Here is a 14074-nt window from a genome sequence, read left to right as displayed (position 1 = left end):
CCTTTTAAAGCGTATCTAAACCGCTAGGATGATGAGTTAATTTTGGCAATTAGTGGGACTGTCCTGCCATCATCCAGAAAGTCCAACCAGGTGGAAAAAAAAACAAGGAACATCATTGCAGTCTACATGTTTTGCTTTAATCACAGTTTATGAACTATACAATGTCTGTACATTAAACCACATCTATTTTCACAGGCATGTGACAAGGGTCAGGTAAAGTAGTATGAGAGTGCATTGTAACTTAAGGTTAGACTTCTGTCTGGTTGGAGTGAGCTAGTCCCAACAGGCCTACACCAGCTCAGAGAGCATGTTAGAGGCCAGGCTGCATGTCAGACCAGTACCGTCAGGCTCCACATTGATATTCTTCACAACGCCATCTTCCACCAACATAGCGTACCTGAGAGACATAAGGAATGTGACAATTACTTTATTGGGGTTGATTATGCTTTTTGCAGTGTGAAATCCAAATGTTGAGACTAAACAAATGTTAACTGTGACACACTAGTCTGTAGTAAGTTAACACTGATCTAGGAGAAAAGACCTCACCTCTGGGAGCGCTTGTTTCCAAGCACAGCAACAATCTGATCGTTGTCTAGCAACAGGTCCACTGCCTGTAAATAAAATGGGGGTTACATTCACACAATGTACAGAGTGTAAACTAATAAAATCAAGGCTTTGAAGATGTATCTGACCTTAGTGAATGCACCAGTAGGATCAGCCAGCATTCGCACCTGCAAAAGATGGGCCATAGACAGTACACACGCAAGTATAAGTTGGGTAGACTGTGGCTATATGTATGATTAAACTACAAACGGTATATTCATTTCATGCTTGCATACATAATGTCTTGTGTCCACTCTTGGGCAGATTAGGGCCGGGATTCAATCCAAAACCAAGCCGTAGCGTTCATGACATTTAATTAAAAGGTAATTCCAATTGAGCTGACGTCTGCAGCTTTTTCCTTGAATACAGTCTTCGCAAACATAATATTGCCTTTAAAAAGTCAGATTGATTCCCGGCCTAACGCTTGAGATGCAACATGTTCAAGAACAGGTCCTGTAAGTGACAGGAACTCAATGCCACAGCTATCAGACATGTCTAGACTGAAAGATCTCAATATACAGCACCAGTGAAAGGTTTGGACACACCTACACAGTAAAAAAAAAAAAAACTCTTGAATATGTTCTACATTGTAGAATAATAGTGAAGACATCAAAATATTTGCCTTGACAGCTTGGCATTCTCTCAACCAGCTTCAAGAGGTAGTCACCTGGAATGCATTTCAATTAACAGGTGTGCCTTGATAAGTTCATTTGTGGAATTGAATTCAATCAGTTGTGACATGGTAGGTGTGGTATACAGAAGATTGTCCTATTTGGTAAAAGGCCAAGTCCATATTATGGCAACAACAGCTCAAATAAGCAAAGGGAAACGACAGTCCATTACCTTATGCCACGAAGGTCAGTCAATCCGGACAATTTTAAATAACTTTGAAAGTTTCTTCAAGTGCAGTCGCAAAAACCGCCTAGCGCTATGATGAAACTGGCTCTCACGAGGACCACCACAGGAAAGTAAGACCCAGAGTTCTCTGCTGGAGAGGATAAGTTCATTAGAGTTACCAGCCTCAGAGATTGCAGCCCAAATAAATGCTTCAGAGTTCAAGTAACAGACATCTGAACATCATGAATTGCTGCAAAGAAACCACTACTAAAGTACACCAATAAGAAGAGACTTGCTTGAACCAAGAAACACGAGCAATGGACATTAGACAGTGGGAAACTGTCCTTTGGTGTGATGAGTCCAAATTTGAGATTTTTGGTTCCAACCGCCGTGTCTTTGTGAGACGCAGAGTAGGTGAACAGATGATCTCCGCATGTGTGGTTCCCACCGTGAAGCATGGAGGTGGTGGTGTGGGGGTGCTTTGCTGGTGACCCTGTCGTGATTGATTTAGAATTCAAGGCACACTTAACCAGCATGGCTACCACAGCACATGGGGACAAAGCTACGCCATCCCATCTGGTTTGCACTTAGTGAGACTATCATTTGGTTTTCAACAGGACAATGACCCAAAACACACCTCCAGGCTGTGTAAGGGCTATTTGACCAAGGAGTGATAGAGCGCTGCATCAGATAACCTAGCCTCCACAATCACCCGACCTCAACCCAATTGAGATGGTTTGGACTGCATAGTGAAGGAAAAGCAGCCAACAAGTGCTCAGCATATGTGCATATATACTTTGATTTGTTTAACACTTTTTGGTTACTACATGATTTCATAGTTGTGATGTCTTCTATTATTCTACAATGTAGAAAACAGTCAAAATAAAAACCCTTGAATGAGTAGGTGTGTCCAAACTTTTGACTGGTAATGTAATTCAACCAGTTATGGTCTTGTAATAATGTCTCTGTTTGGGAAACAAGTTATTTCCAATGAATGTTAAAAAGAGGCACTCTGCAGTTAAAACGTCAAAGCGGTACACCCCACCATTGTTTTTGGTAAACTGCTGAGCGATGGGGCTTGGGAAATGTAACCATTCAAATTCCTAGACAGCTATGGATGCAAGGCCATCTATGAGCTCAAAATGATAGTTTTAACCAAGTTCTTAGCCTATAGAGTGTTTGTTTACAATTACATTGTTTATCGACAATGGAGTACGACAAGGTTATATTTGGGTTTCTGATAGTATAGGACAGTAGAAATAAGCTCACGAGGCATTTGTAAATTATATTTTTCAATAGTCACTGGGAACATATAATTCAATTAAAAGTCTAAAAATGTATGTAGCAACTGCAGATTGATTACTTAGGACAAAGACTTGCAACCAGATCACTAAGATTTCTTGTACCAAGTCAAGTGCTGGAGACCAGAATAACAGCAGGGAGATATTCAGCCCAGGACTGAAAAATGCATTATGTAGACTACAAGAACAGACAATTAAGAAGGCTGAAGGTCAAGGTATCAGCTTGTTAATTTCAAACAGCATTCTGCACCTTGCCGCCTGCTCCATGCTCCTTCCCCCAGGCAGCCATAACGAATGCGTCGTTAACGGAGATGCAGGCGACCTCCTGCACACCCTTGCTCTTCAGCTCTGCTGCCTGCTCCACAAACCCTGGAAGGTGAGTCTGAGGGATAAGAGAAAGAAAGGACTTGCGGTGAAACAGTGGTTTCAGATGATGCATGCAGAAAGTACATGGTGAACAAACAAACAAAAAAAATAGAGGAATGCACATCCAGGTAAATTCATTGAAATTGAGGATGATCTGAATGGAGGTTACCTTGGAGCACCCAGGAGTAAAAGCCCCTGGCACAGCAAAGAGAACTCCCTTCTTCCCCTTGAAGAGTTGGTCCATCGACACCTTATTGCCTGGCTCATTCTCATGAACCTCCACTGCTGGAAGTTTTTCTCCAACCTAGTGAGTGTGAAGCATTCAGTCAAACACTGTTAATGGTCAATCAAATTATACATGAAAGCTGAAAATCATATTCTGTTCTGCACCCCCCATTCTATTAGCCACAGATATTGAATTTGGAACTTGACTCTGTATAGCAGCATTTGAATAATGTATTGGACCTGCAGGGAGTGGTTATGGATATTTTCCCACCACAATGGCCTTAAAGTTACTACTGGAGAATCGTGACTTTGCTGAATGTGTAGAGCCAAAAGCAGAGTGCTCTCCGGGGCACTCACTAACAGCAGCTGGCTCAGTCATGCACAGTGTTGGTATGTCTACCACTGACTCAGCTATATTACCACAAATAAAAATGGCATGTTGGGGTAAATCTAAAGATAGGGGTCTAAAGTGGTAAGTAGAAAGCATATGTTTGATAGAAAAGCTGATTTTATGCCATTATACATCAGATCTGATTCCCTACAAATGATGTGGTCAGTTTCCAAACCTGCCCCATCCGGTTATCTAATCTTGCACCTATATATATAAAAAAAGAAAAGTAGACTGAGTATGTTTACATTTACACTAATAATTAAAATATTAAACTGAAGGCTGCGTATGGCATTGGTCATGTAAACACCTTATCTAAATCGGCGTAAGGTCAAAATCAAAGTAAGCATACACCGATAAAAACATCTGGTTTTCTGAGCAATCTTTCAAACGATTAGGACATGTAAAACATTTTAATCGGCGTTCCAGCAGGGGATTTGATGTTTGCATGTCCCAGCACCGGAAGCCTCCCGCTGATGCCCTGTTTATATCGTGACACATTTCAATACGCCCGTACATCATCTTCAGAGTCTTAAACGTCGAACGTCATTGCGCAAAATAGTACGCAGCATCATCTGGATATGTATGCAACATTCACCTTCTACTACCATTTCTGTCAAGCCGTCTACGCATACAGTTTGACGCATACGTTCGATAAATCCAACGTATGCACCACACGAACACACTGCAACTGCCTCTCGTCAGAGAAAGCATTATTTTGGGAGATCGCCAAATGACCTTTTCATTCATGACATGATAAATATATTGTTTCAGGTGATAATAAAACATGTTTTGTTTAGTAACCTTTTCTGCAACTGTTTTTTATTTTATAGCAAATCAAGCTACCTTGCGCTGCAGAGCAGCTAGCTAGCTAAAAGCTAGGCTGAAGATACCATTGTAGCTAGCGACCTCCACCTAATAATGATCAAAATCAAACGATATTACCATCACAATAAACTTAAACGGGAGGCAACAGTTATATAATTAGCTTAACAGCCAACGTGAATTATTTAACATTACTATTAAAATAGTACTCACTTATAGGAATGGGTCATTGTTTCCAAGTTGCTAGCTATCCCATTAAAACCCATCACCGAAAACCACATATTTTCCTCTTCTTCTGTACTTTGGTAACTTCCAGTTCTTCGACGGACTCTGGCTGGACTGAAGATGCAAAATTTGAACAATTTCAAAGTATGCAACATCATCCGTCTCGCAATGGAGCATTCAACCGCAAAAGGGCGTTGTGTTTACACTCCGTTGTGGACGTCATCATTGAAATGCATGACATCCAGCGCAACGGAACACTTAGTGGTAATGTGAACGAGGCTTAAAGCCTCATGCCCACCAGATGCATATGCGTTTTGTTTTGCCAGATGTCTAGCCCGCATTTTCCATACTTGACGAGCATGTGCTTCGCTTTTCAACTAGCTAAAAGCTAGCTAGTTGGGGTCTGTACTTCCATTTGTACCCCCGCACAATAAAGCAACGCACAAATTGAAAATATTGAACGCATGAGGTACACAGAACACACCCCAGCCTAATGCGGCACCCACAACGCAGATTTGCGGACTGCTCCATTGACAATGAATGACTTCCACTGGAACGCAGAGTTCGATGCATCTGGTGGACATAAGGCATGATGCCTCGTTCTGTGTACTGCTTGTGTTCAATATTTTCAACAAGTTATGTGTTGGCTTCACCGTGGCACTAACAGAAGTACACACAGACTCCAACTTGCTAGCTTCAAAGATTATAGATATATTGACAAGACACTTAACAATGGGAGTAGTTGTCCACAAAGCGGCATGGCAGACTTTATAGCGTCACCCCTATCCTTGGTTTGGATTGGTGGATATATCTCATTACTGTACATTTTTTGAATAGTCGATGAGGGTTGTTGACGTCAACCGCCTGTATTCAATGGAGAGATGCTATGCTACTTGCCTCATATTATGAATATGCATAGCCATCTCGAGGCAACTCCAATAAAGTGTTTTTCTCTCAAAGTTGCCAAGATGTCACGTGTCCTACTTATATAAGTACACTTTTAACTTAAGCATTATGAAAGTCTATTGATCAAATAAACAATAAATGTTACTTTAAAAAAAAACAAAAAAACAACTGACACTAATTGACCTCCATACAAAAACTCTGTTTGGTGGGCCTAATGAAAAAAAACCGCTTCCTGCTGGAGAGAAATAGATTTTCCGCAGAGTTGGGCCGCACTCTTCCGCTTTGCTAGCTAGTTGAAAAGCACGGTTAAATGCGGGCTAGACATCTGGCAAAACAAAACGCATGCATCTGGTGGGTATTATGCTCAAATGAAGTGAGTTCGGAAAGTATATGCATCTTATATAAAGTGTGTATGTGAAAACGATATGTCCGAACTCAAAATCAAAAAGACTTCGCAAAAATAACATGGTCACTGTGTAGTATAGCTTTTATTTGGCTTGGCGATTTTCTGCATGTATTAAAAAGTCCCATCATGTAACTTTAGCCTGATTTCAGATGTGTCATGTAAACAGGATTATTAAGGAAACATTTATTCTTGCAAAGCATGTAAAACGTTTTAGTCAGATTATAGTTCATTTGCGTGTGCATGTAACCGTGCTCACTGATTGAATGCACCAGTCGATCATGCTTTACCCATCCATCATCAGGGCACTATCGCCATCGTGTAACGTTAGATAATGCGGCTTGAGCATGGAGGCTGTATGCATCACCGACAACAAACAGAATAAATAGGAGAATCACGTGTTTAAAAAAAAAAAACTGAAGAAAGAGTTTGCAGTCAAGGTCATGAAGGGGCGTTATTTTTAGATCAAACATTTTTCTGACGGCATTTCTTACCTTGATAGGCATGTTGGCAATGAGTGTGGTGTGTAGCGGTCTGAAGCACTGGACTGCACGGGTCCCTTTGAGAAATGCTGAGCTGGAAATCATTGGCCTATGTTGAGACGAGCCCCTTTAACGTTGTTCGAGTGGTAGCAGAGGACAGACTGGCTGGCTGCCGCAAATTCAGTGTGGCTGTCACAAAAATTGGCTTACAAATGTTACCACAGATAGAACAATGAGACAGATATTCACCGGATGTATACATGTGAATCATCCGCTTGGCGTTTCCACTCACTACCAAATATGGTAGTAGAGGAAGCCCAGTTGCCGACAGAGGGCGAATATGGAAGGAGATGGATTTTGGCCGATATTCTGCAAATGTTCTCATCGATGAAATATTTGATCTCAATTTTCTGTTCCCAAAACGAGAATTCTGTTATTAACAGAGTGCACTGAGTTTTGTAGACTTTCCCCTTTGTCAACGTTTTAAAAAATCGCGTTGTTTGGAAGAAGTGCAAAAGCGAATTAAGTTATTGCACACGCGCACTTCACAGAGTAGTCGTTCCCTAACGGGATGTCACTGGAACGGGCCAATAGGATCTCGCTAGCTCTTGCTTGGCTCTGCCAAACTCATTGATTGTTCTGCCCACTATGACTCATTTGTTCCCGTTGGAAACGACAGGCTGTGGTGTATCTCGGTTTAGTTATAAAATGGGGTAAAATCTTCGATATTACCCCAGGCTTAACTCGAGCGTCTGTCTGGTTGCAAGGGATTTACTAAAAGCTTCCGCATCTCCACCTGGCAGGTACCTGACACTGCCTTTCCAACCGCTATGAACTGTTTTACCCATTTAACTATTGTTATTTCATGAAATTGAAACAAGCACATATAAATACACTAAACCTTACATTACATATGAATCACGTAACACATTGATATATTATATTTATAGGATCATTACAAATTATACTGATTCTGAGGGGTTGGGTTAAATGCGGAAGAAACATCTCAGTTGAATGCGTTCAGTTGTACAACTGACTAGGTATCCTCTTTCCATTATACCTTTTTAAAATGCGGAACTATATGTCATTAAAGCACTGCAAAGGGTAAGCAAAAGCTGTTGCACTTCTTCCAGCGTTCCAATGGGAGGACAGTCTCAGCAGGGTCCTCTGATCCAACCAATCAAACCCGAGAGACTTAGCCATCACACATATTTCGGTTTCATTAGTGTTAGTGAAAATATGCCTTGATTTTTTTAGCTCAGATGGCTAATACACTCCGACAGTGAGGTAATATCTAACAAGTAAAATCTAACAAATTACACAACATAAGACTATATACATATAAGACTATATACAGTTGAAGTCAGAAGTTTACATACACCTCAGCCAAAGACATTTAAACTCAGTTTTTCACTATTCCTGACATTTAATCAAAGTAAAAATTCCCTGTCTTAGGTCAATTAGGATCACCACTTTATTTTAAGAATGTGAAATGTCAGAAAACATAGTAGAGAGAATGATTTATTTCAGCTTTTATTTCTTTCATCACATTCCCAGTGGGTCAGATGTTTACATACACTCAATTAGTATTTGGTAGCATTACCTTTAAATTGTTTAACTTGGGTCAAATGTTTCGGGTAGCCTTCCACAAGCTTCCCACAGTAAGTTGGGTGCATTTTGTCCCATTCCTCCTGACAGAGCTGGTGTAACTGAATTAGGTTTGTAGGCCTCCTTGCTCGCACAGGTTTTTTCAGTTCTGCCCACAAATTTCCTATGGGATTGAGGTCAGGGCTTTGTGATGGTCACTCCAATACCTTGACTTTGTTGTCCTTAAGCCATTTTGCCACAACTTTGGAAGTATGCTTGGGGTCATTGTCCATTTCGAAAACCCATTTGCAACCAAGCTTTAACTTCCTGACTGATGTCTTGAGATGTTGCTTCAATATATCCACATAATATTCCTTCCTCATGATGTCATCTATTTTGTGAAGTGCACCAGTCCCTCCTGCAGCAAAGCACTCCCATAACATGATGCTGCCACCCCCGTGCTTCACGGTTGGGATGGTGTTCTTCGACTTGCAAGCCTCCCTCTTTTTCCTTCAAACATAACAATGGTCATTATGGCCAAACAGTTCTATTTTTGTTTCATCAGACCAGAGGACATTTCTCCAAAAGTACGATCTTTGTCCCCATGTGCAGTTGAAAACCGTAGTCTGGCTTTTTTTATGTCGATTTTGGAACAATGGCTTCTTCCTTGCTGAGCGGCCTTTCAGGTTATGTCGATATAGGACTTGTTTTACTGTGGATACAGATACTTTTGTACCGGTTTCCTCCAGCATCTTCACAAGGTCCTTTGCTGTTGTTCTGGGATTGATTTGCACTTTTTGCACCAAAGTACGTTCATCTCTAGGAGACAGAACGAGTCTCCTTCCTGAGCGGTATGACGGCTGTGTGGTCCCATGGTGTTTATACTTGCGTACTATTGTTTGTACAGATGATCGTGGTACCTTCAGGCATTTGGAAATTGCTCCCAAGGATGAACCAGACTTGTGGAAGTCTACAATTTTTTTTCTGAGGTCTTGGCTGATTTCTTTTGATTTTCCCATGATGTCAAGCAAAGAGGCACTGAGTTTGAAGGTGGGCCTTGAAATACATCCACAGGTACACCTCCAATTGACTCAAATGATGTCAATTAGCCTATCAGAAGCTTCTAAAAGCCATGACATCATTTTCTGGAATTTTCCAAGCTGTTGAAAGGCACAGTCAACTTAGTGTATGTAAACTTCTGACCCACTGGAATTGTGATTCAGTAAATTATAAGTGAAATAATCTGTCTGTAAACAATTGTTAGAAAAATGTCTTGTGTCATGAACAAGGTAGATGTCCAAACTGACTTGCCAAAACTATAGTTTGTTAACAAGAAATTTGTGGAGTGGTTGAAAAACGAGTTTTAATGGCTCCAACCTAAGTGTATGTAAACTTCAGACTTCAACTGTACATATAAGACTATATCCATATATGGACGAGCTATGTCAGAGCTGAACGGACTAGGATACCGTAGAAGAGTATAGAATACATTATATACATATGAGATGAGTAATGCAAGATATGTAAACATTATTAAGTGACTAAGATACCGTAGAATAGCACATAATACAGTAAGATTACTAATGCCAGATATGTAAACATTATTAATGTGACTAGTGTTCCATTCCTTAAAGTGGCCAGTGGTTTCTAGTCTATGCCTGTCATGACTTCCGCCGAAGTCGGTCCCTCTCCTTGTTCAGGCGCCGTTCGGTGGTCGACGTCACCGGCCTTCTAGCCATCGACGATCCACTTTTCATTTTCCATTTGTTTTGTCCTTGTCTTACACACCTGGTTTCAATCCCCCAATTACTTGTTCATATTTTAACCCTCTGTACCCCCATGTTTGTTTGTGAGTGATTGTTTATTGATTGCAGTCCGTTATTGTGGCCTTGGATTTATTGACGTGTATTGTGATTATTGTTGAGTAAAATTGCGTACATTACTCATATCTGCTGTCCTGCGCCTGACTCATCTACACCAGCTACACACAGATGCATTACAATGCCTATATGCAGTAGCCTCTAATGTGTTAGTGATGGCTGTTTAACAGTCTGATGGCCTTGAGATAGAAGCTGTTTTTCAGTCTGTCGGTCCCAGGTTTGATGCACCTGTACTGACCTCACCTTCTCGATGATAGAGGGGTGAACAGGCAGTGGCTCAGGTTGTTGATGTCCTTGATGATCTTTTTGGCCTTCCTGTGACATCGGGTACTGTAGGTGTCCTGGAGGGCGGGTAGTTTGCCCCCGGTAATGCGTTGTGCAGACCGCACCGCCCTCTGGAGAGCTTTGAGGTTGCGGGCGGTGCAGCTGCCGTACCAGGCGGTGATACAGCCTGACAGGATGCTTTCAAATGTGCATCTGTAAAAGTTTGTGAGGGTTTTAAGTGAAAGCCACATTTCTTTAGCCTCCTGAGGTTGAAGAGGCTCTGTTGCGCCTTCTTCACCACATTGTCTGTGTGGCTGGGCCATTTCAGTTTGTCAGTGATGTGTATGCCAAGGAACTTGAAGCTTTCCACCTTCTCCGCTGCGGTCCCATCGACGTAGATAGGGGGGTGCACCCTCTGCTGTTTCCTGAAGTCCACGATCATCTCCTTTGTTTTGTTGACATTGAGTGAGAGGTTGTTTTCGAGGCACCACACTCCCAGAACCCTCACCTCCTCCCTGTAGGCTGTCTCGTCATCGTTGGTAATCAAGCCTACTACTGTTGTGTCGTCTTACTTACTTACTGACTTTATTGTCCCCATGGGGAAATTTTGTTGCAGTGTCATGTACACGTTTAAAGTGGCGTTTAAATACAAAACAAAATTGACAATACAACTTTCATAACAGTTAGTTACATACCAATAAAACATAAAACATTTTTTTTTTTTTAAAGACTAGCCTGCTGGCCTTACTGAGTTGATAGGAACATTAGCCCGAGCTATTTAGGAGGGATATGACACCTGGCACAAATTATTGTCTAGTTCTGTTTTTCCTGCTGAGGGGTGCCCTAAACCTGCGCCCAAAGGGGAGTAGTTCAAAGTCCGGGTATAGGGGTGGCTTGGGTCTAAAACATGATGATTGAGATGGAGGCGTGCTTGGCCACGCAGTCATGAGTGAACAGGGACTACAGGAGGGGGCTGAGCACGCACCCTTGTAGGGCCCCAGTGTTGAGGATCAGCAGAGTGTAGGTGATGTTTCCTACCTTCACCACCTGGGGGCGGCCCGTCAGGAAGTCCAGGAACCAGTTACACAGGGCGGGGTTCAGACCCAGGGCCTCAAGCTTAATGATGAGCTTGGAGGGTACTATGGTGTTGAATGCTGAGCTATAGTCAATAAACAGCATTCTTACAGGTATTCCTCTTGTCCAGATGGGATAGGGCAGTGTGCAGAGTGATGGTGATTGCATCATCTGTGGATCTATTGGGGCGGTAAGCAAATTGGAGTGGGTCTAGGGTGGCAGGTAAGGTAGAGGTGATATGATCCTTGACTAGTCTCTCAAAGCACTTCATGATGACATAGGTGAGTGCTACGGGGCGATAGTCATTCAGTTTAGTTACCTTTGCCTTCATGGGTACAGAAACAATCGTGGCCATCTTGAAGCATGTGGGGACAGCAGACTGGGATAGGGAGAGATTGAATATGCCCGTAAACACACCAGCCAGCTGGTCTGTGCATGCTCTGAGGACACGGCTAGGGATGCCGTCAGGGCCGGCCACCTTGCGTGGGTTAACACATTTCAATGTTTTACTCACGTCGGCCACGGAGAAGGAGAGCCCACAGTCCTTGGTAGCGGGCCGCGTCGGTGGCACTGTGTTATCCTCAAAGCGTGCAAAGAATGTGTTTAGCCTGTCCGGAAGCAAGATGTCGGCCTCTGCGACGTGGCTGGTTTTCCCTTTGTAGTCCGTGATTATCTGTAGTTCCTGCCACATACGTCTCGTGTCTGAGCCGTTGAATTGTGACTCCATTTTATCTCTATAATGACGTTTAGCTTGTTAGCTTGCGGAGTAAATAACTACACTGTTTATATTCTGCCATATTCCCAGTCACCTTGCCATGGTTAAATGTGGTATTTCGCGCTTTCAGTTTCGCATGAATGCTACCGTGGTTAGGGTAGGTTTTAATAGTCACAGTGAGTACTACATCTCCAATACACTTCCTTATAAACTCAGTCACCATATCCGTGTATGGATCTAGATTATTTTTCGCAAGCTCCCCGAACGTATCCCAGTTCACGTGATCAAAATAATCCTGAAGCGTGGAATCCGAATGGTCAGACCAGCATTGAATAGTCCTTAGCACGGGTACTTCCTGTTTGAGTTTCTGCCTATAGGAAGGGAGGAGCAAGATGGAGTCGTGGTCAGATTTGACGAAAGGAGGGCAGGGGAGGGCCTTGTAAGCATTCTGGAAATTTGAATAGCAATGGTTGAGAGTCTTAGCAGCGCGAATAGTACAGTCGATATGTTAATAGAACTTCAGCAACCTGGTCCTCAAATTTGTTTGGTTAAAATCCCAGCTACAGTTAATGCAACCTCAGGATATGCGGTTTCCAGTTTGCATAAAGTCCAGTGAAGTTCTTTGAGGGCCGTCGTGGTATCGGCTTGAGGAGTGATGTAAACGGCCGTGGCAATGACGGAGGAGAATTCTCTTGGGATCTTGGGAGATCACATTTGATTGTGAGGTATTCTAGGTCGGGTGAACAAAAGGACTTGAGTTCCTGTATGTTCCTAGAATTACACCATGAGTCGTTAATCATGAAACACACCCCTCCGCCCTTCTGCTTCCCGGAGAGATATTTATTCCGGTCTGCACGATGTACTGAGAATCCTGCTGACTTTACCAACTCCAACAGAGTATCCCGAGAGAGCCATGTTTCTGTTAAACAAAGTATGTTACAGGCCCCGATGTCTCTCTGGAAAAAAATCCTTGCTCTGAGCTCATAAACTTTGTTATCCAAAGACTGAACATTAGCAAGTAATATACTCGGAAGCGGTGGGTGGTGTGCCCGCCTCCAAAGTCGAACCAGCTGGCCACCTCGAGTGCCTCTCCTCCGCCAGTGATGTTTTGGGTTGGCCTCTGGAATAAGTTAAATTGCTCTGGGGAGAGCGAACAAAGGTTCTGCTCCAGGGAGGTCATATTCCTGGTCGTACTGCTGGTAGTTCTGGTGAGTTACCGCTGCTCTAATATCCACATAAATAATGTACACCATACTGTAGTGTAGATGGTGTTGGGCTGAGGTATAGCCCTAGATCCAGAGATATGTACAGTGCATTTGGAAAGTATTAAGACTTTTCCTACATTTTGTTATGTTACAGCCTTATTCTAAAATTGATTAAATAAAACATTTTCCTCATCAGTCTACACACAATACCCCATAATGACCAAGCAAAAACAAGTTTTTGGAAATTATTTACATAAGTAATCAGACCCTTTACTATGAGACTCAAAATTGAGGTCAGGTGCATCCTGTTTCCATTGATCATCCTTGAGATGTTTCTACAACTTGATTGGAGTCTACCTGTGGTAAATTCAATTGATTAGACATTATTTGGAAAGGCACACACCTGTCTATATAAGGTCCCACTTGACAGTGCATGTCAGAGCAAAAACAAAGCCATGAGGTCGAAGGAATTGTCCGTAGAGCTCCGAGACAGGATTGTGTCGAGGCACAGATCCGGGGAAGAGTACCAAAACATTTCTGCAGCATTTAAGGTCCCCAAGAACACAGTGGCCTCCATTATTTTTGAATGGAAGAAGTTTGGAACCACCAACACTCTTCCTAGTGCTGGCTGCCCGGCCAAACTGAGCAATCAGGGGAGAAGGGCCTTGGTCAGGGAGGTGACCAAAACCCGATGGTCACTCTGTGACAGAGCTCCAGAGTTTTTCTGTGGAGATGGGAGAACCTTCCAGAAGGACAACCATCTCCGCAGCACTCCACCAATCATGGTA

General features: G+C 42.6%; 1 protein-coding gene and 1 long non-coding RNA gene across 2 annotated transcripts in view; one reads left to right on the top strand and one right to left on the bottom strand.

The window, feature by feature from the left end:
• Positions 1-115: 115 nt before the first annotated feature.
• On the bottom strand, positions 116-7099 carry LOC106603145 (peroxiredoxin-5, mitochondrial). Its single transcript, XM_014196431.2, has 6 exons — positions 6574-7099; positions 3277-3411; positions 2992-3123; positions 693-731; positions 547-611; positions 116-397 (listed from the first exon to the last, which is right to left on the bottom strand). Exons 1-6 carry the CDS (start codon positions 6664-6666, stop codon positions 289-291), a joined length of 573 nt encoding a protein of 190 aa, XP_014051906.1. The 5' UTR covers positions 6667-7099; the 3' UTR covers positions 116-288.
• A 147-nt stretch (positions 7100-7246) lies between these two features.
• LOC123742456 (uncharacterized) overlaps positions 7247-14074 on the top strand; it is a 12489-nt gene continuing 5661 nt past the window's right edge. Inside the window, exon 1 of the long non-coding RNA XR_006769623.1 lies at positions 7247-7364. This is a non-coding gene — a long non-coding RNA (uncharacterized lncRNA). The remainder of the gene's footprint in view (positions 7365-14074) is intronic.

Source organism: Salmo salar, chromosome ssa04, assembly GCF_905237065.1.
Source record: "Salmo salar chromosome ssa04, Ssal_v3.1, whole genome shotgun sequence".
Classification (NCBI taxonomy): Eukaryota; Metazoa; Chordata; class Actinopteri; order Salmoniformes; family Salmonidae; genus Salmo; species Salmo salar.
Note: the sequence above shows the minus strand (reverse complement) of the source record. Positions and strands in the feature narration are given on the sequence as shown.